Source organism: Phasianus colchicus, chromosome 3 (genome assembly GCF_987193195.1).
Source record: "Phasianus colchicus chromosome 3, bPhaCol1.hap1.1, whole genome shotgun sequence".
Lineage (NCBI taxonomy): Eukaryota > Metazoa > Chordata > Aves > Galliformes > Phasianidae > Phasianus > Phasianus colchicus.
The window spans coordinates 52,517,851-52,543,343 of NC_143438.1; the positions used below are offsets into that span (position 1 = coordinate 52,517,851).

The 25,493-nt window shown below is 40.7% G+C and overlaps 1 protein-coding gene across 2 annotated transcripts in view; it reads right to left on the reverse strand.

Moving 5' to 3' along the window:
• The window catches only part of GAREM1 (GRB2 associated regulator of MAPK1 subtype 1), a 100,874-nt gene that overhangs the window by 55,759 nt on the left and 19,622 nt on the right, over window positions 1–25,493 (reverse strand). For both annotated transcript variants that reach the window (XM_031612900.2, XM_090137509.1), the window contains exon 2: window positions 24,297–24,437. In XM_031612900.2, coding sequence (XP_031468760.2) covers window positions 24,297–24,437 — 141 coding nt within the window. The remainder of the gene's footprint in view (window positions 1–24,296; window positions 24,438–25,493) is intronic.

The window sequence follows — 25,493 nt, forward strand, 5'->3', positions numbered from 1 at the left end:
TTTCAGGGCTGTCTAATGCTAAGTAGCTTGCACCTACAATAGGAAGAGAAGTACCCCATTTATGTCTTATAACTAGCTGCAAGACAGATCGATGAGTACCACACCACTTAAAGTACTTGGTTCAAGTAGACTTAATCAGTGAGGTGCGACCCTTAGCTTTTGGTTTGTATTTAATTTTCTACCAACTGTGTTACATTTTCTTACAGAAGCTTACAGAAGATAGACCTGATGGGAGTTACGAACAGTTCATACACAAGCAAGTTCTAAAGGAAAAGGAAGATTTCCAAGTTCTCTCCATCTGCAATCAAGGCTTTCAATAGTCCACTGATTACATTTAAATTTTGAAGAACAGTTCTTTTGTGTCACTGGGGTCTATACTGGCCACAGATATATGAGGATCTTCACTGAAAAAAAAATTCTGATGGGTCAACAAACATCAAAATTAAAAGCAAAATTCTATACACATCTAACTTCACATATCTACCAACCAACACGAGCATGCTGTACCAAGACAGCCTCCTGGGTAGCAGCAATAGGTGTGACAAAGGATGCTTTTCCTTAGCAGGAAGAAATGCCATCCAAGAAGGCATTACCACCAACAGGAATAAAATTATCTACAGAAAAACTCAAACAATTGATTAGCTAGATTGAGGAACAGTGTAAAAAGGTCTTAAAATAGCAAAACAGGCAATGTCACAGAATAGATAATTGCTGAATGAAGAAAATTACTACAGAACATTTTCATATCACTACTATGTATGAAGGTCTCTCCAAAAGTAATGCCTCCTGTTTATTTCCACAGAAGCTACAACAGATGCAAAGAGCACAATAACACTACTTGATAGAGCAAATCCTCAGCTACAGAACACATTTTTCAACACAGGCACCACTCTTAGTGCAGTGCAATTGCACCAGCAACGAACAAGAGCCTGCATGCTGAGATCATAAAAATCTGCATTACCATCCGGAATGTGGCTTGCTCTTTACACTGCTGTTGCCACTGCTGAAACACATCACCCACTGCCTCACTGTGCTCACATCCACTGTTTGGTCTCCATGAAAGTTCAGCAAGCATGGATGAATGTCAACGGGTACAATTTTTTCCACATGGAGGAATTCAGCGACACGCCTCAGCTTCATACACACTTCCATGTCAGACATCAATCAGTCAGACACACACACGTGGCACCTCTGCTGCCATCTGCCACACAGCAACAGCATGCAACAGAATACTGGCGGGGAGGTTCAATCTCTACTGCTATGCTGCCAACATGCGCCTCTGACATCGTGAGCCAATATAATAGGAGAGATTACTTTTGAAGTAGCCCCTGCAGAACACAGCAAGAACAGCTACTACTTACAAGCAATGAGGTAACAGGTTTTAATTTTATTGTGAGAATGAGGAGAAGCAGTGTCACTATGCTGATGGTTATACACAGACCAACAAGGGGTCCCATGGGCTGTAACTTAAAAGCCTTCTGCTTTGGAACTGATACCTCCCAGAGCCAGTTAACTTGGCAAGATTTGTCAAGCGTAGCAATGAATCAGTGAAGTCTAAGACACCTAGTTGTCCACATAAGCATAATTAATGTGTCCAACTATCATGCTTATGACTGACATTGTCTTGGAAAATCTCCAAGGGTCACAGGCATGGTGCAGGAAAGGAAGCTACAGAAGGAGCTACTGTACTTGCTTAATAAATCTACTGCACAGACTGCTGTCAGTGGATTTTGTTCCAAGAAACTATACAAACAAAACAGCCTTTACAGACAGAGGAGAAAGAAGGGGGTGGGAGAGAGGCAAGAAGGATCTGATCTCGTGATCTCTAACAAAGACGAACAGCTGAACCATTCACAGACAATGTCTGTGGAACTCATGAGTTTTCTGAATTACTGTGACAAACTTCAAGCTTACAATTTGGAGATGAATGTATCTCTAAGTTTTAAGTTTTATCTCAACTTTTTTTCTCTTCAAAGAAGCCAAAGAAGTGCCACAGTTTGTCATATAAAGCATGAGACTGCCAATGAAGATAACACTTGTTTCTTATTAGGCCATAACATTCTTTGGTAACTTCTCCATCTTTCTTGAAGTTGGAAGACATTCACATACTGACCATCCATATTAGCTTTCCTAATGAAAAAAAACAGATCACATTTTACATAGTCACCTTTCCACCAGAGAACCTCAAATATAAATTAACACTTGAGTTTTCACATAACTTTCTCAAATCAGCTTAATTTAATTAGTAGGCTTAAACTATGTCCTCTCTGCAAAGACAAGTAAATGTCAAGCACAAAAAAAGGTGTCTTCATAACAAGTTTGCCTTAATTTAAGGCCACGCTTACCAGAAATGTAACGGTAACTACAGATTACAAGAAGTATTTCTTCATTCAGCTGTAGGCATGGAAGAAGTGTTAAAGGATAATCAGGTCAGCCATGCTGCCCTTCAGTTAAGTTAAGCTAGTACACCCAAAAGCTGCTACTTTCATATCAGACTGGAAAGTCTGCAGAATCTCTGAAACAGAACCTGAAACAGAGTGAAACAGAGCCCTTAGCTAATTATGTACAAAAAGGATAATAACTCTCCCAAAGTTATTCTGTTTTAGATATAACTCTCAGAGGTTCCAGCAGATGGAAAAATACCTTATACTGCCAATTATTAGATGAGGCTTACTTTAAGAAATAATCTTATATATAAGTGTCTTCTGTAACTTGCAACTTGTAACTAGGCCTTTTTAGTGTGTTATTCTGGTGGTTAGTGCCTCCCAAACAGGTTTAATTCTATGGAAATACTTCTTTCCTTCATTTGTTATTATCAAGGAAGCTTGGTAGCGTAACACTTATTTTTCAGCTCTGTAACAAAAATTTGGTCTTCAGTGGCAGCATCACACAACTCACAACTTCTAAGAGTCACTAAAAGATGGCAGTTACTAACATAGTCACAAATATATAAATGCACAAACTTTTATATATGTATATATATAATATATAAATACGCTTTTGCATGTTTTAAAAAAAAAAAAAACACCACAGATCTCACCTTTCAAACAAAAATCCCACTTCAAAAACTCCTTAATAGAAATCCCCCAATTTTCCCACCTCCACACCCATGGCAACACACTTAAAGCATGCCTAGATGTCAGAACAGCATATCCTTCCCTCCTTCAGCACATAACCCTGACCCACTTTGCTGCAGAAAGCTAGTGAGACAGGCTCCAAGTATTTCGCTCTGCAGCTGGTCGTTAAGCCCTAATAACCGAGGGAGGTTGAAGTCACTCCCTAATCTCCTAATGTGTAAGAATCAACAGAGCTCCCCTTTGAGCACCCAGCCTACGCTGGAGCACAGAACAGATTGTGTCAAATGACAGCTGCTTTCTGGCAGAACACACAATTCCCTACCAAGAAAGGGAGGCAGGAAGCATCACTCAGTTGTTGAAAAGGTTGCCAGCTAAAAAAAAAAAAATATCAAATCAAATCATATAGCCATTCAAATAAGATCTGTGCAGCACCCAGAGTATGTACTAAATTTACACATTCTGCTGCCATCTCCTATTCCCCTCGCTTGCCACGTGCCTGTGGGAGGATAGAAGTTTCCCACCTCCAGGGCTGTTTGCCTGTGTATCAGAGTGGTGCTTTAGATAAGGCTCCTCTATAAAGATTATTTGCTATGTAACCAAATGGTCCTTAAGATGCTTCAGCTACCCAACAAAGCACTACCCAATTTCCACAACTTCAATGCAGTTTGAGATCAAGTATTTCATACAGGTGCTCGCTTATCTTTAGAAAGGAGAGTTGATAGAAAAGTGATCTGCAGCCTGCCAGCTGATCATAGACAGCACTGAATGCATGCACACTACCACGTGTGAGCATGTCTTGTAAACCTAGCAGGTCGTGTGTAACCTAGACACCACCCATTGCAACAGAGGGCACACAAACACAATTAAAAATGGTTTCATAGCTCTATCTCCTCCCCCATTTGTGCAAGTATTATTTTAATTCGGAAGTTGACACTTAATACTTTAATTAAACTGCAACCGGTCTTAAGCCATCGGTGAGAAGTTTCTGAAGTTAGATAACCATTTTTTTTCCCCCAGGTGTCCTGAATTACCTTCATTAAAAGGCTAGAGCTTTTCATACACTGTTGCTGAAAAACAATGGCTGGAATTATGTTTTTTTTAAAAAACTTCTGAGCATACTAGCTTGTAAGCTGAGAGGAATAAAATCTGGACCAACCACCTTTCCTGTTAAAGAAACTTTCTATTTTCTGTTGAAGAAAGAGAAGGAAAAAGCTTCCCAATAAAAACTTCCTAGCAAATCCACAACTGATTTTTTTAAAGGATCATTAAGATCATTCATCTCTTCATTTATTACATTTAAGAAACGATCATTTTCAGGTGGCCAAGAAGGCCAATGGCATCCTGGCTTGTATCAAGAATGGTGTAGTGAGCAGGACTAGGGAAGTCATCTTGCCCCTGTACTCAGCACTGGTGAGGCCTCACCTTGATTACTGTGTTCAGTTTTGGGCACCTCAGTTCAGAAAGGACACTGAGGTGCTGGAGCAGGTCCAGAGAAGGGCAACAAGGCTTGTGAAGGGCTTGGAGAATATGCCTATGAGGAGAGGCTGAAGGAATTGGGGCTGTTTAGCCTGGGGAAGAGGAAGCTGAGGGAAGACCTTACTGCTCTCTTCAAACACCTGAAAGGTGCTTTCAGTGAGAGAGAGGTTTTTCTCTTCTCACTGGTGACAGGATGAGGGGAAATGGCCTCAAGTTGTACCAGGGTAAGTTTAGGTTGGATATCAGGAAAAACTTCTTTATAGAAAGGGTTAGTAAGCACTGGAATGGGCTCCTCAGGGAGGTGGTTGAGTCACCATCCCTGGATGTGTTTAAAAACTCAGGGACATGATATAGCAGAGTGTTGTTAGTTAGGGTAGTATGGTTAGGTTGTGGTTGGACTCGATCTTCAAAGTCTATTTCCAACTTGAACAATTCTATGATTTTAAGAAATTATGACTACAACTTAATAAATTTTGCTTTCATAAACTCCAGCTGTATTATTTAAGCCCTCATTAGCTAGATTTTAGTACTGCTTAAAACTTTTGTCAATAATGTTTGGTATAAGACGCTGTAACAAACTCCTATGTCAAATTTACGTTTTGTGAAAGCAATAATATACAGATCAAAGGCTTCTCACCAGCCAGCCTCAGCAGAATGAAGAAAACGGAAGGGTACAGAATTCAGTATTTTTAGAGGAAACAGACAGTCCAGATGAAAGAAAAATATCATAAGACAGACTCAAACCAATTCTGATACAATACTGCCAGCAGACAATGTTAAAATGCAGACTGCAATCCTCCAAGAACTCAAAAAATGGCAAATGGGTGTAACTTAAACACACCAGACATTAATAGTTTAATTTGTGGATGAAAGAAAAGTTCCAGCCCTTACAAGTAAACACATCCACAAACAGATGCCGTAATAGGAACAGTTTTGCAACACAAGATAATACTAATAAAACAGGAAACACGGTTACAACATCCCCTCCTGTAAGCGCCTCGATTACATCATGAAGTTAGGATTATAAATTATTGCTTTTACTACTTCCTGCAGTGATTTACGTTCCGTTTACTGAACAGAAGCAGCACATGAGGGCTCTGTGACAGGTGTCCTCCGCCCTCGCCCTCTGGCAGCCACATCCCTGTGCCAGCAGAAGGGCAGTGCCTTGCACCAGCTGCTCCAGCCCAGGATGGCTGTGCAAATGAGGCACAGCTGGGGCACGGGGCTGGAGCTCAGATGCAGTGCTTCCAAAAGCCATGGCTAGTTGTGACTACAGGCATGTGTTTTCCACTGCAGCTACATGATGCTCTCACAGTTTTGCATCTATATCCATTAACTGGAAGGCTGCAAAGAAGTTGTCCCAGAGCCTTCTCTTCTCCAAGCTAAACAAGCCCAGTTCCCTCAACCTTTCTTCATAGGAGAGGTGCTCCAGCCCTCTGATCACCTCAGTGGCCCCTCCTCTGGACCTGTTCCAAGAGCTCTGCAAGAAAAACAACCTTCCGCCTTACCTTCACGTGGCCGCAGCTACATAACAGCTTCTTCCTGGAAAGCTCTGCAGAGCTAACAAATTATAGGAAATCTGCCGACACACTGGACATGACCAGACTTCATCTTAACTCAAAGCAGCCTTCAACACCATATCCCTGTAATTTTTTAGGGAAGTAATAATGACTTTAGCCTAAATAACATACAAGTCTTCTTAACTGCACAATGAAAGAGGGAAGCGTTGAAGCATTCAAAGTGGCCCAAAAAAATAACTCAGATTTAGTAGCTATTCAAAAAAACATTAAAAATTCTGCTACTTCACAAAAGCATAAAGATTTTTTAAACTACTACTTTTCACAGTTTTCTTAAAAGGTAAACATTACTCAGATTGTCCTGCAAAGGTAATTTCAAAACAAACGGGAGAGAACAGTTTAGAAGTGACTTTGCTATATTTAGGAGTAGCACAATCAATACAAAACAGACATCAACTCCAAAAATATAACTCAGGTCAGTCGCCAACGCCTGAAGCCAATACACATACAGGAAAAAAAAAAAAGAATTCAATCTGAAAGTATAAAAGTTGCAAAGCTTTTTTATTGGTATTTTTCCACGTGTTGAGCTCTTTCAGGGGATTTTACCTGATTTCTAGCAATCTCTTAGCAATTTTTCATGTGTTTGCTTTAGTTTTGTGTTAGATAACATGAGGCTGTTGTGCAGTTAAAACATTCAGGTGATACCACATGTACTCAAAATGACAGGAAAAAAATGAGTGGCAATCTAACAATATCTTCTGAGAACATAATCCTGACTTTGCAGCTCTAAATGAGATGTTACATCATAACCCAGATGCAATCAGATTTCTCATAGGTTTATAAATCATTGCCTGGTAGTTTACAATACTTAAAAGAATACTGATATTGACGCAAAAATTTGGTTTCCATGTCACATCGTAACTGTTTGCAGACAAAATTTTGTTATTTCTATTAGTTGGACATTCTGCAATAGTCAAGTACTGTATTTGTTAAGTAATGTAGAAAAGTTCGTGAATGAAACAAAAAAATACCGAAATCTCCATCAAAAGACCTACCACCAGATTGAAAGAAGTTGTCTACTGAAACCCTTCAGTGGGATTTCACATTTACCATCTCAAGGACTTACATATCAAATACATTCCAGTCATGATGAAAAATCCTATGAATTTACATGGCCATCAAAGCAAGCTACCTATAGATAGCAACAATTCAGGTGTACTTTTGTGGGTTTTTTTTCCCTGAAGTAAAAAGATGCACAGAATTCATCTTTACCAACTAGCTTTTATACGTGCAATTGCATCCACTAGAATGGAAGAGAGGAGAAACAACAGGCGAGTGCATCTGTTTCTAAATATTTGATTGGATATGGTTTATTCTGCAGCCCAATCCTTATGAGAAGTTCTATTAGTAAATAATAGATGTAATTTGTTCTTGCTGTTGTACCTCTTTTTAGCAGAAAACACATTTATATTATTCTTTACTCCTATGTTTTGCAGACATCGGAGTAAGGAATCTAAATGCAGTGCTCCACAACACAACATCCATAAATCCATGGCTGTGGGTGGTGGGGAATGAGTGATTTGGTATATTTTAAGTGCCCTGAGTTTGTAGGTAGGCATTTTTTATTGTGCCGCTACTCTATTCGAACTATATTTACCATGAAATCAGCTAAACAAATGTACGCATATTTTCTTACCCGCATTAACTACATGCTCCCTTACATATTAGATTGATTTATCTGACATTTATTTCTACATGGATAGACATTCTTTTGTAGCCTTCATATCAGTTTAAGTTTCAGAGTTTAAGGCAGTACCTTTTTAACTCTTTGTCAGTAAGATTCAAAAACTTTCCCACTTCAATAACTTCTACCTCCTCTCATGGCAACAAGCCCCTAGGTCCATGGCAGTTCAAATAGCTACAAGGCATCCATTCTCATCACTTACCTACATTTCTCATGTTTTGAGCCACAGTAGTAGCAGCAGAATGGCAGAGAATACAAGTATCTTTAAATAATTAAAAGTAAACTCTTCTGAAGAACCCTTAACAGTAATCTAACTCTGCTCCCAGGGAGTTCAGTGGTACTTCTATCACTCTTAAGAAAAAATCCATGGCTCAGCTCAGGAAACATTACATACTTCTGCAAAACTACTTATGAGAGAGAGAGAATAGAGAGAGCTTTCTTCTGACCCGAAACGCCAGTTAAAAGCTTGGTCTAATCACTCCCTGATGCTGCTTGTTTCCTCACTTACTTCAAATATTACCCAGAAGTTCTGACATGAAGGATGAGGCATAACCATTCTCCTCCTATAGAAGGAAAATAATCTCTTCCAGTGAGGAATTACCAAGATGAAAGACTAATGAGCTTTTTACATGAAAACTATACTTGGTGAAGGACTCCCCATTGAGAGCTAGAAAGCCCCGAAACTACAAAAGTGATTATTCAAGACAAATTTCTGAATTGCAGCATTTGTTAACCATAAGCAAAATTCATTTGTGAGACTTGTCTGGCCTAGAAGCCATGACATGGTACAGCATGTGCAATCACGCAATGCAGGGCTGTAGCTACATATAGGGAACAGACCTCAAATATAAATAACCTTGTGTGGTGATTTCTTATATCAGTTTCAGAAAGAAAATGTTTGAGGATGTAAGTACTCATGTTTATGTTCTTTTTAATGATTCCTCACATAAAAGGAAACATCTTTAAAAACATTTGTTTGTTTAGTACAAAGAATTCCTGGATGGGAGACCAACGTTTATAGCAATACCAGTCCAAGTGTTCTTAGTTCCCAAGATCAACCCTCCAACCAAGGAGAACAACAAACAAAACGCTCATCCGCCAAAACCAGCTGAAGTCATTTCTATCGTTGATTTCTTTTGAAGTTGATGATACTGCAGCCTAGGGCAAACATTAGCCAATCAGATTCCGCCCTGTAGTTTTCCAAATAGCTATCCATGCACGATTTTGGGCTTCACAGACATCTAAATCAGCCTTTAAAAAGAGTTTGCTTTTAACTGATCCAACTGAACTATGAGCATGAACGAGTATTACTCAAGGGCTGCCTTTCCAAATGCAGCAGTTGAAACTTTGAATTCAGATTTTGAAGAGCCAGAATTACTGCTGTTCAAGATAAGACCGCAATCAATAACCTCTACATTCTCCTCCACGTTATTTTATAAACGTGACTAAAGATTGCTGTGACTGGACCATTAAGTATTAAAAAAAAAAAATCAGCACTAACTATCAAAACGCACAGCAGTGACAATGAGTTTCTATGATGCCAACCTCCCAAAAACATAGCAGTTAACTTTATTCTAAGTTTTTATTCTAAGTTCTTAGAAACTTTTGCTACTAATGCATTTCAGGATTGCATTTAACTCCAGGAGTCCAAAGAACTGTAGTTGGTTTTTTTGAAAACTGCATATAAAAGAACCTTTTTTTGTCTGAGTAACCACAGAAAATTTAAAAGCCTGTTCTTACGTTGCATTAAATTTATCCTACCCTTTTACAGATGAATTTAGGACAGGGCAAATAAACTAGATTCCTGACTAGCTTATTCCCAGAAAGAAAAGAATCACTCACTATTGTAACTTCCTACTGCTTGGTATACAGCCAGTATGATGCATCAACTGCTCTTTGAGCTTATTCAACTCACCTTTCTATCAAAGTGTGTTCCCTTTACAGTACATAACAAGCATTTTTAAAATAATTTAAAAAAATAGTAATCCCTGCACACATCCTAGCAAAGAACACTGTTCAGCTCAGCTACGTTGGCAAAATCAGGTATTGCTTTTTCAGTTACTTGTCCATGAAGGAAGAATGCAACTTCCTTAAGAATAAATTTACTTACGTTTCTCTCTCCCCTCCCCCCAAAAATAAATCAGCCCACTGGTTCTGAATGGTTTTTAATGCTTCTGGATGAAGAAAAGGTACCTGAAGTGACTGCCTTCTGGCATACAGATTTCTTGGAAATAAAATCAAAGTGAGATCTGCCATTTGTGTGCATATATATATATATATATATATATATATATATACATACACACACACACACACACACACACACACACATATATATAGATATATATAGTGGCTATTACTCACACCTTACTACAGTAATATGACTTGGCAAACAGAGCGTCAAATGCCATTTCCCCCCTCACCCCATGCTGCAGGGCTATAATTGGGCCCCAGTCATTGAAACAAAAAGGACTGCGTGCACACACACAGCTGGCCCATGCCCAGGCCAGGTTGGGGAGGGAGAGCTGGGCAGCATGCAATAGTTATGGCTGTGAGAAGGCCTGCAGAGCTGCAGATTAACAGCTCCAACAAAAAAAAATTAACATCCAAACGTTGCTGGCCAGCTGAAATCTTGTACTCAGATTTCAGTCTGGTCTGCCAGCCACCAGACCTGGCAGCATCCAAGCAGAGCTGTGCCACTCCTCTTCCACACTGCTTAGATAACAGCGGGCTCAGAGAGGTTATTTTAAGCTGCAATAGCTAGTTCATATCTTATCAAAAGGGCTTGATGTGTACAATCGTTGCTGTTAATTGCTTCCCATCCTCTTCTGAAAGAGCAAAAAGAATTTTATTCATGGCATCAGGAGACAGAGCAAATAGCACCGAGGTAAAGCACTATATGTGCTCTCTTGCTGCACTGTGCCAGTGAACTCCAGCACTTCTTATTCCTCTTGCAAGAAGTCCCGCTGAGATATGTTTGAACCATACTTCTCTTTTTCTTGCAGAAACACTTAACCCGGCCCTTCCTTATAGTGACACAGGGCTCAGCTGAGCTCAGTGTGGCAGCACTGCTTAAAGCCGCAGCCTGCAGAAGAAGCAGTCTCTCTGCAGCTACGAGTTGGGTATTTATATATATGTGTATACAAAAGGTAGCAAAGCACTACACCTTCTCAACACAGACCCTAAACAGCAGGGAGAAATCCTAGGAACCACAGCAGGAAGAAATGGCACAGCTGCACCTGGGAAGCCGCACAGTGGCAGAGGGTACTTTTCATCTGCTACACACAAATTGCACTTTGAGAACAAACCTCAGATCCAATACCAAATGGGATTGCCACGGTACTGAGCATTCCTCACCGGGCAACGTTAAGTGTTGAAGGACAGCCTGACCTTGCCACAAGTTCATCTAAGAAGGAAGTTAGGCATAAATAACTGGATATGTTGTTATTCACATGACTCCTTGTGCAGCTACACCTTGGCACTGGACTGCTCTTGGATCAGTCAGACAGCTGTCACCAGCAGCAAAGACTGGTCACAGTAAATCTCATGCTCCCAGACTAGTGGTATCTACAGCTTAGGAACAATGCTCCACACCCACTACTGTGCACTGAAAACAGTATTTTCCATTGCATGTGCCATGAATGAATTTTAACATGATTTTATACACCAGCTGCAATCACACTCTGGCCTTTGGACTGCTGTGACATTCAGAAATCAGACATTATGTCACTTATCATTAGAAAACTCTGGATGTTGTGAAAAGGTACACATGGTAACAGTCACCAGCAAGAGGTAAAGAACAGGTGCTTTCCAGCTCCCCAAACTACATTCTGGAACATTTCCTTATAGTTTGGGTAAGAAAGTGCGGAGAAAGGTAACACAAAGCTTTGTTTTCCTGCAACACTTCATTATGATCTGTCCCCCCACTTCTCCAAAGAAAACCTACCAAAAGGTTGCAGGACTTTTTTTTTTCCTGGCAGTAAGATGCTGCTCTAACACTGTGCCACACACAAACTGGATGAGCAGCCAACTGCTGAGTGGGAGGCTCATTAAAAAGGGCCATTTGCTTGCCATATGTCTCTTTCTTCTGGACGAGACTAATTCTAGTCATTAGACTTTCAACCAGAAATACAAATCAGCAAAGCCACTTCTTTGCTAAAATGGTACCAAGAACAAACCTCAGACCCATCACCTCCTCCTATTCTCCATCCCCATCCAGAATGCTGCTGTTGCCTCCTGCCTCATCACCTCCCTTTCATCCTTCTCCCTCCCCAGCACCACCAAGCATTTCTCCTGCTCATTCCCACACCCAGCACAATGACTGCAGGAGTGCAAGCTGACTGAGATGCCTGCCCGCTGCTCCAGCCTGGGAAAGCAACACAAACATGTCTGCTCCTGACCCTACATCCAGAGCAGCTCTATTGACCTCCAGCCCCACAACAGTGTCTTCAGCAGTATAGACACTACACCAGTAGAGAAACACAGGTAACACACAGGCAGCCATATGGATCCTGCACTGCCAGAATGGGCACACCACCACCACCAAAAAATCCATCCTAGGATTTCAAGTGCAGCTCTAAGCCTCTTTTTTAGAATAAGGTAGTTTTTCAGATAGGAACATATGCACACAAGATCTTATTATGAATGTCAGCCTCTTCTATTTACATCCTGTTTTAAGACATTGACAGTCTGAAGTCAAATTCAGGTTCTCCATCAGTTCTTAGTTAGCAAGTTTGTCTCAATTCATGTTGTTTCTATAGCAACAGTCCTCCCGGAGATCTGAAAGCATTTCACAGAAAGACTGGATACCACCACCAGTCACAAGAAATGGCCATCTCACCCACCTAACACATCAGCAGTGTTTGGGGGGGGAGGGATGGGAGCAGATTTGCAATGGGACAGTAAATCAAACTCAGAGTTTCTCATTGCACAGCAGACACACCACAGTCCTTGCCCTCTGCTGTGTGAGAAACACACCCCTCACAGCAGCTGGTTCTGGTTTTCCAAGTCACCCTCACAAGAATCAATCAACTCAGACACTCAGGTCAAACACAGCACTATTTTATTTTGGTCAATGCCATGTGTAGCAAGTATCATAATATCTCCCCTTTAAGACCTAGTAATCAACAGGGACATAGCAATTAAAAAACTGGATTACATAAGCCATCCTGTGCACCATCTTGCCATTTTCCCTATCAACTTCAAAGAAGTCCCCCTTGCCCTACACAGCCCTTATTTACACTGCAGAGGCCCATGACGTATTTTATCAGATGGCTTTTCCCAGTTGCTACTTCCTCCTGCACTCCCTTTTCTCTACAGATAGACATCTCACACTTGTGTTTAAAAGTTTATTAATGAAAAAAATCCACCACAAACAACAAACAAATCAACCCACCAACTATTATTTTTCTACTCGCAGAAGATGACAAATGTGGTTCTCATCATTTTGATGAAGACCTTCAGAAACCTTCAGGTGTGATCATGCATCCTAATTGCTCATTCTCTTCTTCCTTTCTCCTGCACACGTGCAGTCACTGTGACAAAAATGGGACCCTGCACATGAGGAACTGGTCCCCAGGCACACTGGGGAGCAGTGTGAGCACCAAAGCAACAACAAATGGACACAGCCAGTGTGAGCTGTTCCAGATACCCATACACAGCCACCCCAGCTAACTATTCTCAGTCTAGCACAACATGGAATCTGTGTGAGGTGAACCAGAAAAAGTTAAACCAGTGACAAGTATTTAAAGAGAGTGCTGTGAAGGTAACCCCTCTGAAAAACATAGCCTTCTTTGCAGCTAGATTTAAAAGGTCTTGATCTACATAGGGTACAGTAGCTCACCAGGCAGCCAATCCTCATTTGGGGACACTCATGAGCACTACGAGCACAGAGTATTCACGTATGCTCTGTATGTTCTTCTTTGTCCCAACTTTGTCTGCCTTCAGGAATAACCCAAGCGCTCTGCTTCACAGGGAAAGCTGGGTCTCAGCTGCAGCAAAGAGAATGGGTAGGAGAAACAGAACATCATGGCTGCACCTCATGCAAATAAGGCACAGGTTTCTCTAATTCCAAAGGACCTAAAGCAAAATAACCATGTTACTCTTAGCCAGGTAAAAGTGGCCACCTTACCATTAAATATCTTCCACCCCCTTCTCATACACACTGAAATGAACTAATCCCTTCCATCTGACAGTCTCTGCACAATCATTCAGAAAAAAAAAGCCATTTTTTCCACTCCAAAGTTTCAAGGCCCACAGAAGTACCATCCCCAGCCTGACACAGCAAAATTATCATATTGGATCACAGGCTAAATTAAACGCACAAATTACATTCCCTATATAAACAGACTTATGCATGGCTTAAATAGCAGGGTTTTATTTTCCTGTTGGCACCAATGGGTACAGTAGCTCAGCTGAAGCTTAAGATGTCTGTGATGTCAGTCGCTTTAATAGGCAGCACTGACGTGACTGGCTTTCGTTCCCAGACGTGAAGTGTGCTGGTTTCCATGGGGAGGATGCTGCCTGAAGAATTCCTACCACACTTCCCATTAGTTGTTTTGCGCACCAAATACCAGCTCCAGGGAAAAAATGTCTGCTCGGGCATCCGAAAATTCACAATATGACATCATCCCATGCAGCACACTTCTCTACGGCTATCCCCACAGAGAAACACAACCTATATGGAACCCTGCTGCAGACTCCTGTCAGCTGGGCTGTGTATTTAGGGAAGTGAAAGACACTGGAAATTTCTGCCTTACTTTTTTGCCACTAAGCTCAGTTACAACAGACACCCTTCCAACTCTGAGGACTCAGTCTGAGAGATTTCTTAAACTAATCAAAAAGCCTCATAGCAATTTCTTCCCCTCCCAAATTCCCATGCAGACTTAGAGACGGCTGAATAAAGTTGTTTTTGTTTTTTTCTTTTTAAGGGTATGCAGTAAGCCATATCAAAATCCCCTAAACACTGAGAGCTGTAACTTTTCTCCGAAAATCTTCATCTGCTATTAGCACACACTACAATCCATGTAAGATTACGAGTCATGAGATAGTCAAAGTAGGGACTACACCATTCTTTGCAAGAGTTTTATAATAGTCACTTGTGCTCCCTTTTTTCATTCTGCATCTACTACTCTGTTCATACAAAAACACAAGACCCTACTTCACACACCAGAGTTCAGGCTAGCAAAGAAAATCATTACCATTATGAACTATCAACTTGAAACACACCAGTTTTCAGCTGGAACAGTCTTTTACAAAAGTTCAAGTTCTGCAGAGAGGAGAAGACATATAAGTTTTGCTGTGCCCTTGCAACTGACTTTTCTTCATTCTCTTCTCCCATCAAGGGTCAACTACGATGCCAAATGGATCACAGAATGAATCACAGAATCATAGAATGGCCTGGGTTGAAAAGGACCACAGTGATCACCTAGTTTCAACCCTCCTGCTATGTGTAGGGTCGCCAACCACTAGACCAGGCTGCCCAGAGCCACATTCAGCCTGGCTCTGAATGCATCCAGGGGCACCCACAACCTCCTTGGGCAACCTGTTCCAGTGCATCACCACCCTCTGGGTGAAAAACTTCCTCCTAATATCTAACCTAAACCTCCCCGTCTCAGTTTAAAACCATTCCCCCTTGTCCTATCAAATGATTATATTAGACCTGTTACAATTAGATGACTATATATATATATATATATATATATATATATATATATATATGTGCATGCACACACACCCTTATGAAAATAGATAAGTTCCAGACTTGCAATTACAGACTACAGGCTAATAGATCCTCTCTGAGCTTCTAATTACCCATCAAATTCTTTTTAACAGTATTGTTTTCTACCTCCCTACACATCTACTTTAGGGCATGAAAAGATGAAGCAGCTTTACACTTAATTCATACTTTGTTCCCCAGATGATGCCTGAAACCAGACTGTTCTTCCATCTATCCCACTTCCACGATACAGGAGGAGGTATTCAAGCAAAAAACATAGGGTCCTGCTTTATAGGTGTGTCTCCATCTCCAGTTGTCCTATTTAGAAACTTCTGCAAGTACAGAAATGCCCATTCCTGCCCCAGCTTCACTGGCATGAGCTTTCAGTGCCATAGCATTCATGTACATCCTCCCTTATAATGTCTCAGGTTGCATCTCATGGAAGAAGAGAATAGCAGCCTCTTGGGAACACAGGAGCCATATTCCCCACTTCATCATAGATAGGACATTGTCAAGTGGTCAGAAATATGGGAGCAGACCGGAACCTTGAGCGTAGCCCTAAATACATGGTGCAGCTCCCATGGTGACTCAGACTTATCCCTAGAGCTTCCTAGCAGTTATGTTAGGCAACTTTTACAAGTGCTTTTCCCAAGCACTTCAGCCCAGTGCTCCACCATACCAGCCAAGAGCTAAGGCAAAACAATTCAAGCAATAGTGAGCAAATCTTGCATGATTTAGCCAATCTCTTCTGAGAAAGTGTCTCCTGGCTTCTATTCAACCTTCCCTCAATTGCAGTCTTTTAAGAAGTCTTCCTTGTCACTTAATTTCTTTTGTACGAGCCTCTAGAGCTTATCTTAATTGATGCAACTGCTATCAGCTTCTTTGCAACCAGAAAAAAACACCTTACAGTGAATGCATATAAGGTCACAGCTGAATTTCAGCAGGCTGCATATTTGCAGACTTGGTGTAACAGCCAAGAACCATCGAAGTCTGAGAAGAACATGTGATACTTCAAATCAGCAGCTGTAAAACTGCTAATTTTCCCCTCTCCTCCTATTTGCTGTCCTTTCTCACCAATAAAACAAAGTTCTGTGCTGAAGCAAATCTTAATCTTTTTAACAAGGGTAAGGTTGCACTGATGTGGAAGTCAAAACAGAGAAAAGTAACTGTGTCTAAAAATCATACACTTTTCTGCCAAGTACATCACTGAGATAGCACTGTAAGACACCATGCAGAAGGACTGAATGCGGACGGGAGCTTGAACGGTAGAACACAGAATTTGATAAATTCCACTGGCCTCTGAAAGTTGAGCAAAATCTGCAAATTCCATAGATAGGAGACTCCCAAAGTCTCTCATAGACTTAAGACTGTAAAACATACAAATGAAGAAGCAGTTTGTCTTGCAGTTTGCTGATTTTCCTTTATGAGGATGATAACTTTAAGGAAACTGGACACAACAAAAAGATGTCTGACTCAAGAGCTGTGAATACTTGAGAAGACCCTCAGAGGCTCAACCTTTAAGAGTTGCGCAGTTATTTTTTTGCCAGAATCTAGCTAGACTTCAGCTACCTCCCCATAGAGAAAGATATTCCTGATCCATAGCCTGCATCCTAGGAAGCTACCAGCAGACAATCCTAGAAAGTAAGTCCTATACATACTCAGAACAAATTCCCTGAGCTCGTACTACTGGTGCTAAGAGAAAATCTGGTCAGCAAGCAAGCAACAATAACTGGAACACATGCATATATTCTGTAATAGGTTAAAAAATAATACAAGAGATGAACATACAAAAGGGGAATATTTAATTAAAACTTATGTAAAATGCTGCTACATCATCTGACTCAGCAATGGTGGGCAGGGGAAAAGTGAAGGAACAGGAAGAATATGATCCCAAAGGTGCAAGAGAAATAAGCAATTTTTGCCAGCATTTTCAGTGCCTGCATTTTTATCTTATGATTTGATATTGAACTGTAGGCCAGCAGAGACACATCTGCCAAAGTTTAAACAGACACGGGAACTGAAATAACAGATAGGGCCATGGGGAATCATGGGAAGTCTGACATCAGCTAAACTTGGTGGTAAGTTCACGGAAGAAAAAAACACCACACAAATTAAGAATACAGAGATTTGTTCATGTATGAAGAGTAGTTGATCCACTGGTTTTCAGGTTTTAAAAATCCAGGAATATGAAGATAGTTGCCAGACTACAAAGCTACAAAGCCTTGATTCCTGTGAACAGAAAAACAGTTGGTGATAGCAGATGAAAAAAAAAAAAAGGAGTATCACAGAATAGCCTGGGTTAGATGAGACCTTAAAGCACACTCAGTTCCAACTCTCCTGCCATAAGCAGGGTTGCAAAGCACCAGATCAGCTGCCCAGTGCCTCAGTCAACCTGGCCCTGAACATCTCTAAGGATGAGACATCACCAACTTCTCTGGGGAACCTATGCCAGTGCCTCATTGCCTTCTGAGAGAATTTTTTCCTAGCATCTATTTTAGATCTCCCCTCTTTTTTAAACCAGTTTTAAACCATTCCCCTTTGTTCTCCTACTATGATTCTTACATGGTATCAGTCTCTCTCCTGCTTATTAGCTCCCTTAAAGTACTGGAAGGCTGCAAAGAAGTTGTCCCAGAGCCTTCTCTTCTCCAAGCTAAACAAGCCCAGCTCCCTCAACCTTTCTTCATAGGAGAGGTGCTCCAGCCCTTTGATCATCTTAGTGATCCTCTTCCTTTCACCAGCAGACAATCACCTCCCTCTCCCTGCTGGATACTTCCCTTTTTGTGCAGTCCAGGATACAGCTAGAGTTAACAAAAAATGAGTAGATAAATATAGATTAAGACATGGTCACATCCCCAACAGAGAAAGCATGGAATGACACTCCATAGACAATTTAAATTGGTTTGGACATTACTGTTCTCAGATTTCTGAACTGAGGAGAAATCTGTAACACCCAGGCACTGTTCTACAACACCACCTCTAAACTGATACTGAAAATACATTCTTTCATAGGGAGAAAAGGCTTGCAATTCTCAGGAAACATGACAGAATCAAGCGTTTAGTGTTATAAATGTAGTTCTCCTTGAAACCAATGAAGGCCATATGCTAGTGGCAGCACTTTTATTAGCAGTACACATGAAGTAAAGCTTTCACTCCTCAGATTGCTTTTAAGGTTTAAAAAAAACCTTTTAAAGAAAGCACAACAAAAACACTGTACTGGGGGCTAAATATGGGGGCTGTTTTCTGTCTTGGGTTTCTTTTGAGGACATGCATTCATTAATCATTTACCAGCCCCTACACATGACAGCCCACCTCTTTCAGAAACACTGAATTCAGGTTGTTTTGTGCAGACATACAGCACAAAAGCCCCAGGAGAACTATGTGATAGTTGGATGCCAGGTTAAGTTAAAAGCAAAACACAAATTAAAATGCAAAACACATTTCATTATCAGGGAGTGGTGTACCTGTTTGCTCGAGAGGACTCACCTAAATAAGTTCTCTGCTCCAAAGCAGCGTCCCTCCCTGCTTCAGATCTCACCCACTTCTTTGAACTTTAAAGTTACTCCATCAGAGCTGTGTTCCTTCACATACACAAAAGAACAAGCTTACCTCTTCACAAAACCATAGTTAATTTGTAGCGAGGCAAAGCTTAGCAAAAAGGCTCTTCATCTATCTCTACCTTCCCTAACTAGCAGACAGTACTGAGCTATCCCCACAGAAATGAAAATACTAAGCTGAACGGAAGACAGTAAAGCACCCCATCTCTAGAGTAATATAGGTTGGCAACAGCTACCACAAAGTCACTGAGAATGAGCAATTGTTTGCCCAAACAATGTCTGCTCCTCTTTCCAAGGCCACAAGATAAGCATACTCTGAAAAGAGCTAACATACTGCTAAAAATCTAAGTGTTCTGCACTGCCACACTCCTACACATCTCGGATAGAGGAGATACAAGGGTGATCAACAGCAGCTGTTGCCAACATCTGAAGACAGATGGGAGATGCCATACTCGCACCATCCTTCAGCACCCTCCTCCCTGTGTCCAACTTGTGAGTATCCCAGAGAAGGCAAAAGTGGGACTCATAGCACTGCACAGTTGTATTAGAGACAGGAGATGGAAACTGCTGCTGCTGCATGCTATTAATGTCTGCTGCTCCCCAGCTGCACAGGCAAGTTCTCTCTTGAGAAGACCCGCAGAGTGTCTTCCTCCTCGTTAACAGGATGCAGCGAGGCAAAGGCCTATCAGGCACTGCTCTGTGATTAACAAATCCAACTAGTAGAAACAGGTTTCGGTAGGATGTTCATTTACACTGGTTCTAAAAGCAGAGACAAGATTTCTGACTCATTCTCACCAGCTGCCCCACCTGGGGAGGGCTCACATGACAAGGTTTTATATTTCTTCATTTTAAAGACATTAAGAAAGCTATCGGTATACTTAGGTAAGCAACCAGACAGGGCACAAGTGATTGCTCTGTATTAGTAATCAAACACCTTCACTTTGTGGCCGGGAGGCATGAGGTCACAGGAAGAATATTTCCAACACCCCGGATATGTTACAACAGGGTACACCCTGCAATAGGGTGTTACTTTCTAGTGTCTTAATAGAAGTATTTTCTTTACTAGTTGCTTCACATGAACATACCGACAACAGCACTGATGCAAGAGCTGTCTCCTTCCAAACCCTGGACAAAGCTGATTAGAAAAAAAAAGGTAGAGAGGGTGTCAATTTTATTTAGACAATACTAACAAGCAACAATACTAATAACAATTATTTAGCAGGAACAGCTTTGCTCTCAGGAGGGAAAAAGCCTCTAACAGACACCACAAGAGTGAAAATAAACCACGAGTCGCAAAACAGAGATAAAGTGCTACAAGCAATAGCAAGATCCTGTTGCGAAGTGATTAAAAACTGGAGCAAATATCTGGGGCAAAGTAACCCTGATGCTGCCAACTCATCCCAAAGCATTTTTTCATTCACTGCATGTGCTCACAAACAATAGTATGGCCTTTGGAAGAAAGAACTGTGCTGCACAGGCAACAGTGAGAGCATACTGGTGGCTTGTTGCACAGCCCTCTGAGCTGCTTTTCCTGTACTGCAAGTTTCAGAAACCACAGCCAGCTCCATCCCACTGCAAAGCATTGATCTGCCCCCAGAACAAGCTGCAGTCACATAGAGCAAGCATACACAACTGCCAGAACTCAGCCTCTTCAGTCAGAGCAGGAGATCTCTGTGGCTTGGGCTGATAAAACCTCACAAACACTTTTTTCAGCTTCAAGCTCTATAACTCTGGAATGTAACAGAAGGGTTAGACAACATCTGAGGGGAATGGTGTTCAAGCCCTCTGCTGAAGGCAGCTTCAATCACTTTCAGTTATGGTAGCATACACGTGAAAAGCGGTCATGAATGCCTGCATCTTTCCACACAGCTACAGAGGAACATGAGACATCACCTCAACAAGAAGGAGCACAGTGAAGTTTAATTCTGCAAGATATCAACTTCAGACTATACAACGTTTTCCAGAGGTTACTGAGGGAGACACTCATCAAGATAATGTGCACAGCACTGCCTAAATCAAAACCAACGGTAGCGTTTGAAGAAAGTAGATGATATCTACTCTTTTCTAGAACAGAAATTTGATATTAGGAATATAGTACCAGAAACATAAAGCTAGCTCAAACTGAGAGCAGGTAAGGACTTCTTAGATGTATCAAATGTGAATAATAGGCCTTGACAAAAGGAAAGGACACTCGAGCCTGCAAGCAGGCTTTACTTGGGAGGCCTTTGAAGTCTGCTCTCTTACAATAGAATCATTAAGGTTGGAAAAGACCTCTAAGATCATCTAGTCTCTTACACCAAAACAGGACACTATCAGGACAGTAATTTTGATCTACTCCTCATTCTAAGATGACCCCTTCTGCTGTAGGAACCAGAAATACATTAACCACTTGTTTTTAATTACATGAGAATTTAACTCAATGCTACACTAACTTTAGCTAAAGAGAAGCAGACTGGAAAGAGTATTCAAGAGAGAATGCTTAGACTAACAGCTGTCATATATGACTGTTGTTTGACAGGAACAGCAAAAATTAACCATGTCAGACATCCCACTGAACAGCAACAAACAGGGTAGTAGCTTCCTGCTAGCAGTACTACAGAACAGAGGTTGCAGTAATGAGATTTCACATAAATGTAAAATACAGCATTTTCCTTCTTTAACTAGGCTTTATTGTATTTAGGTTTAATAAGTGTATCAAAATCTGATTTCATCAAGTAGCAAAATCAGATGTATGCTATACTAGTATTTATATATGTGAGTGATGACTTCGCAGTATGTAAACACAAACCTCATGGGGAATAAAATCAGTTTCAAATTCCCTTTCTACTCAACAAGAGCAACCAAAATCATGCTGAAATTTGCTACTTTAAAACTTCACTGTGGGGGAAAAGAAAAAAATCATTAAAACTGAAAAAATCATTTTAATGAACAGTTATATTCAAAGTCCAAGGACCTTTCTGGATGGCAGTATAAGAAGCAATGCCAATTGCACGTTCACAAAATTGTCTTACTTGACAGAAGTTTAAAGTTACTATCTGGAAAAGAAGCAGCAACAACATAATCCAAACTTGTCAGTAAATAAGTAAATATGTCCTCAGACAGCAATGCAGTTTACAAATAAAATCCCACCTCTAAAACCAAAAACTTAAGGTTGAATCCTGTAAGTACAGTCTGTCAATTGTTCTACGTGTGTGTTCTACAAAGACGGAAAGTTCTTGGATGCAAATGGAGAGCTGTGCCAGCAAGTTCATAGGGCCCTGGCCAGCTGAACAGCCCTACCTTTTGGCAGCAGCACATCCTCCTCTGAGAAGCTAATAATTCTGGAGCACTCTCATCACCCAAGTCTCTCATCTTGGGCAGAGCAGATGCCCAAGATAGTTCCTGAGCTGGAAGCGTAACTGCATCAGACTAACACTGAAGACTGTCACTTTCACATTGGATTCTGGATTCCAAAAGCATGCCATGAGGCACAATGCAGCGCTGCGCCACCTTACACAGCTATATCAGGCATCATGTCAGCATACGTTTGTTTTTAGTACACAGAAGATCTCCCTAAATGCTTTTAGATGTTGGCATCCAAGCATTAGTTTGAAGTACTTTTCTAGCTAAGCCTTCACATCCTTATATAAGTCTCTCCTTTCTCACAGGTAATCTGTTTCATGAGCTCTGACACTGCAAGTTAGCACCCAGTCTTGTGAAGTTTCCTTGGCAGCAGAGTCCATCACATATTTACTAAGTATCTTCACTACGCAGCAATTTGTGAACTTGCCTGCATTTTCATCTCATTAGTGAGGTGTTTAATGTCACAGAACCTTCTAAAGATGATTGTTTGACAGCAAAATGTGTTCTGTCAACCAAATACACGCTCTTGTCCTGTGTTAACACAAGTCAAGAGAAGTACATCAAAACACTCGCAGTATCATAGGGGATAGGTTTTGAATTTATATAGATATCTTTAAGATCTTTAAAAATTAATAACAAAGCTTTAGTAAACCTCTTAAGAGTCCAATCTTCCTTCAGGTTATTTGCTGCTCTCCTTCCACAGGCCAATGAAGATTTTATAAAGCACCATTCAGTCTGAAGGAAGTGAAGTGTTTATCTGGCCATGGCACTGAAGTTTATGGAGTCAGGAGATGTAAAAAACACTATTACTAAGAACAAGCACTAGAAACTATTTATACTGAAGAAGTTAAATCCACTGAATGTTAATGTCATCAGTCTGAAATTTTCAGACATTTTAGAATTAAGCTTCCAGAAGTCAGCTCAAAAAAGGAACAACGTTAAGTTCCATCACTGCAATATGGTGCTGTTGTAGCAGCACTGTGATTAAAACATCTCAGTCAACTCTTGTACAATTCAGCCCACCCTCATTACGGCAAGATTTAAAATGAGACAGTAAAAGAGCTGTGTAGGTTACTCAACTGACAAGTGGCTATTCAGAAGACAAAGTGAAAGCAGAGTACTAAGCCCACATATTTCCTTTATAGCCATAGCTCTTTTACTTAGAAAAATTTTAAAAGCTCGAGTGTGCATTGTAACTGCAGCAGGGTAAGTACTTCCCATTCATTTAGTACTGTTCTATTCAGCATGTGAATAAGGATACTAAGCAGTGAGAAACAGTACTAAAATAAAAATGAATAAAACACTTTCTTTGGAAAGTAAAGCTAATTTTTTAAGTCATAAAATAAACACTGATGAGCTACACCATATCTGTCTGCTTTGAAGAATGATACTACTGCATCATCCAAAAAGACAGGTAGCAACAAAGAACTACTGAAGAGCACCAATGTAAAACTGCACTGTTGTTCTGAAAGCTCTTGGGCTTTTAACACAGAAATGTTAAAACCTCCCTCCAGCTTGAGTATGTAATTAAGTGCAAACCTCATTCCATCTCTGATTGATCATTTCAAAGCATTTTCAAACTTCCCCTACCATGTTCACAGATGACAAAGGCTGGCAATTTGTTATGCTCAAAACTGAGATTCTTCTACATCGCTATGCATTCTGTCAATGTGCTGCCCAATGAAACATCTGTTTAGTAGCCCTGGGTGTATATCACTATCTCTTGAGCTCTGCAGTTGTTACTAAAAAGTTAATTCACAGTCACTGATACTGAAGACTTAGTTTCACTCTACCAACTACAGCGATTAACTTAAGTGGTAGGCAATTCATTCTCTTGAAATTGGTATTTCAGGTTAACAGCAACTTTACCTGCATAATGTACAGGGATTTCTATCTTTGGCCCTATGACGTAGTGGCCCTCCTCCAGACTGTGAGCTGTAATTGTTGTCCACTGCCGACACGAATGAATCAGGAGGTAATCACTCTCTCGAAGGCCTTCTACAGTTTCTCCTGAAAAACAGACATATGATTTTAAAATTACACTTATTGGCTATAGAATTAGGAAGACTTCACAATAAGCATTGTGTTCTTATTACTAGTTATTTTTCAGAAATCCAGTTTAAGTAAGTTAAGAAATCCAGTTAACTAAGTTGCAATTCTAAACAGTATTCATTTTGCAAGGTAAGCATTTTATCTTAACGAACACAAACATAAACCAACCCAGTGCCTGAATACAAAGCACCAGAGATGTGCTGTTGATCACTCAGCAGTGGCTCTCTGATGCTTTTTCAGATTTCTGCTTAAACAGATTTTTCATATCCCTGTTTATGTCTGCCTATCTCACTTAATACATATACTTGAAAGCTCTTAATCTTTAAATAAAGGAAATCCATAAAAATCAGTTATTAGACTTTGGAGGTATCGGGAGAAAAGCACATTTCCATACATTAAAGGACCAGCACTTCACTAATCTAAAGCCACCTAAAGGCAAATTCTGCTTCTCACTATTAAGTACCTGGGTACTTCACCTGCAGACAGATTTCAGCTCTTTTTATCCCTTTGCAAGCTAGTAGGTACATAGCTATTCCTGTACAAGTAAACTTAATCCTATTGCTTGAAAGGAAAAAAAATGTTAACACACCACAATCATCACTGAGAGCAAGCTGCTCTTACATTCATACAGTCCTGTTTGTACACACAGAGAAAACAGCCTTCCTCAAGGTGTCTTGAAAGCAGCCAAATGAACTTTCAGCAACACCTAGCAGACACCAAACACAAATCAGGATCACAGGAACAGGTTGCCCAGGGAGGTTGTGGAGTCTCCCCTGAAGATATTTAAAACCCACCTGTACACTTTCCTATGTTATCTACAGCAGGGAACCTGCATTAGCAAGGAGTTAGGCTTCATGATCTCCAGAGGTCCCTTCTAACCCCCTGTGATGAGCCTAAGAGATGGACCTCAGGTGGTCTATTGCCCCATGAGCTGTTAAATTCCATTAAAAAAAAGTATTTTGACAGCAAGTAGGCACACTTTCAAATAGGCACAGCATTTCAAGATCTGGTTTC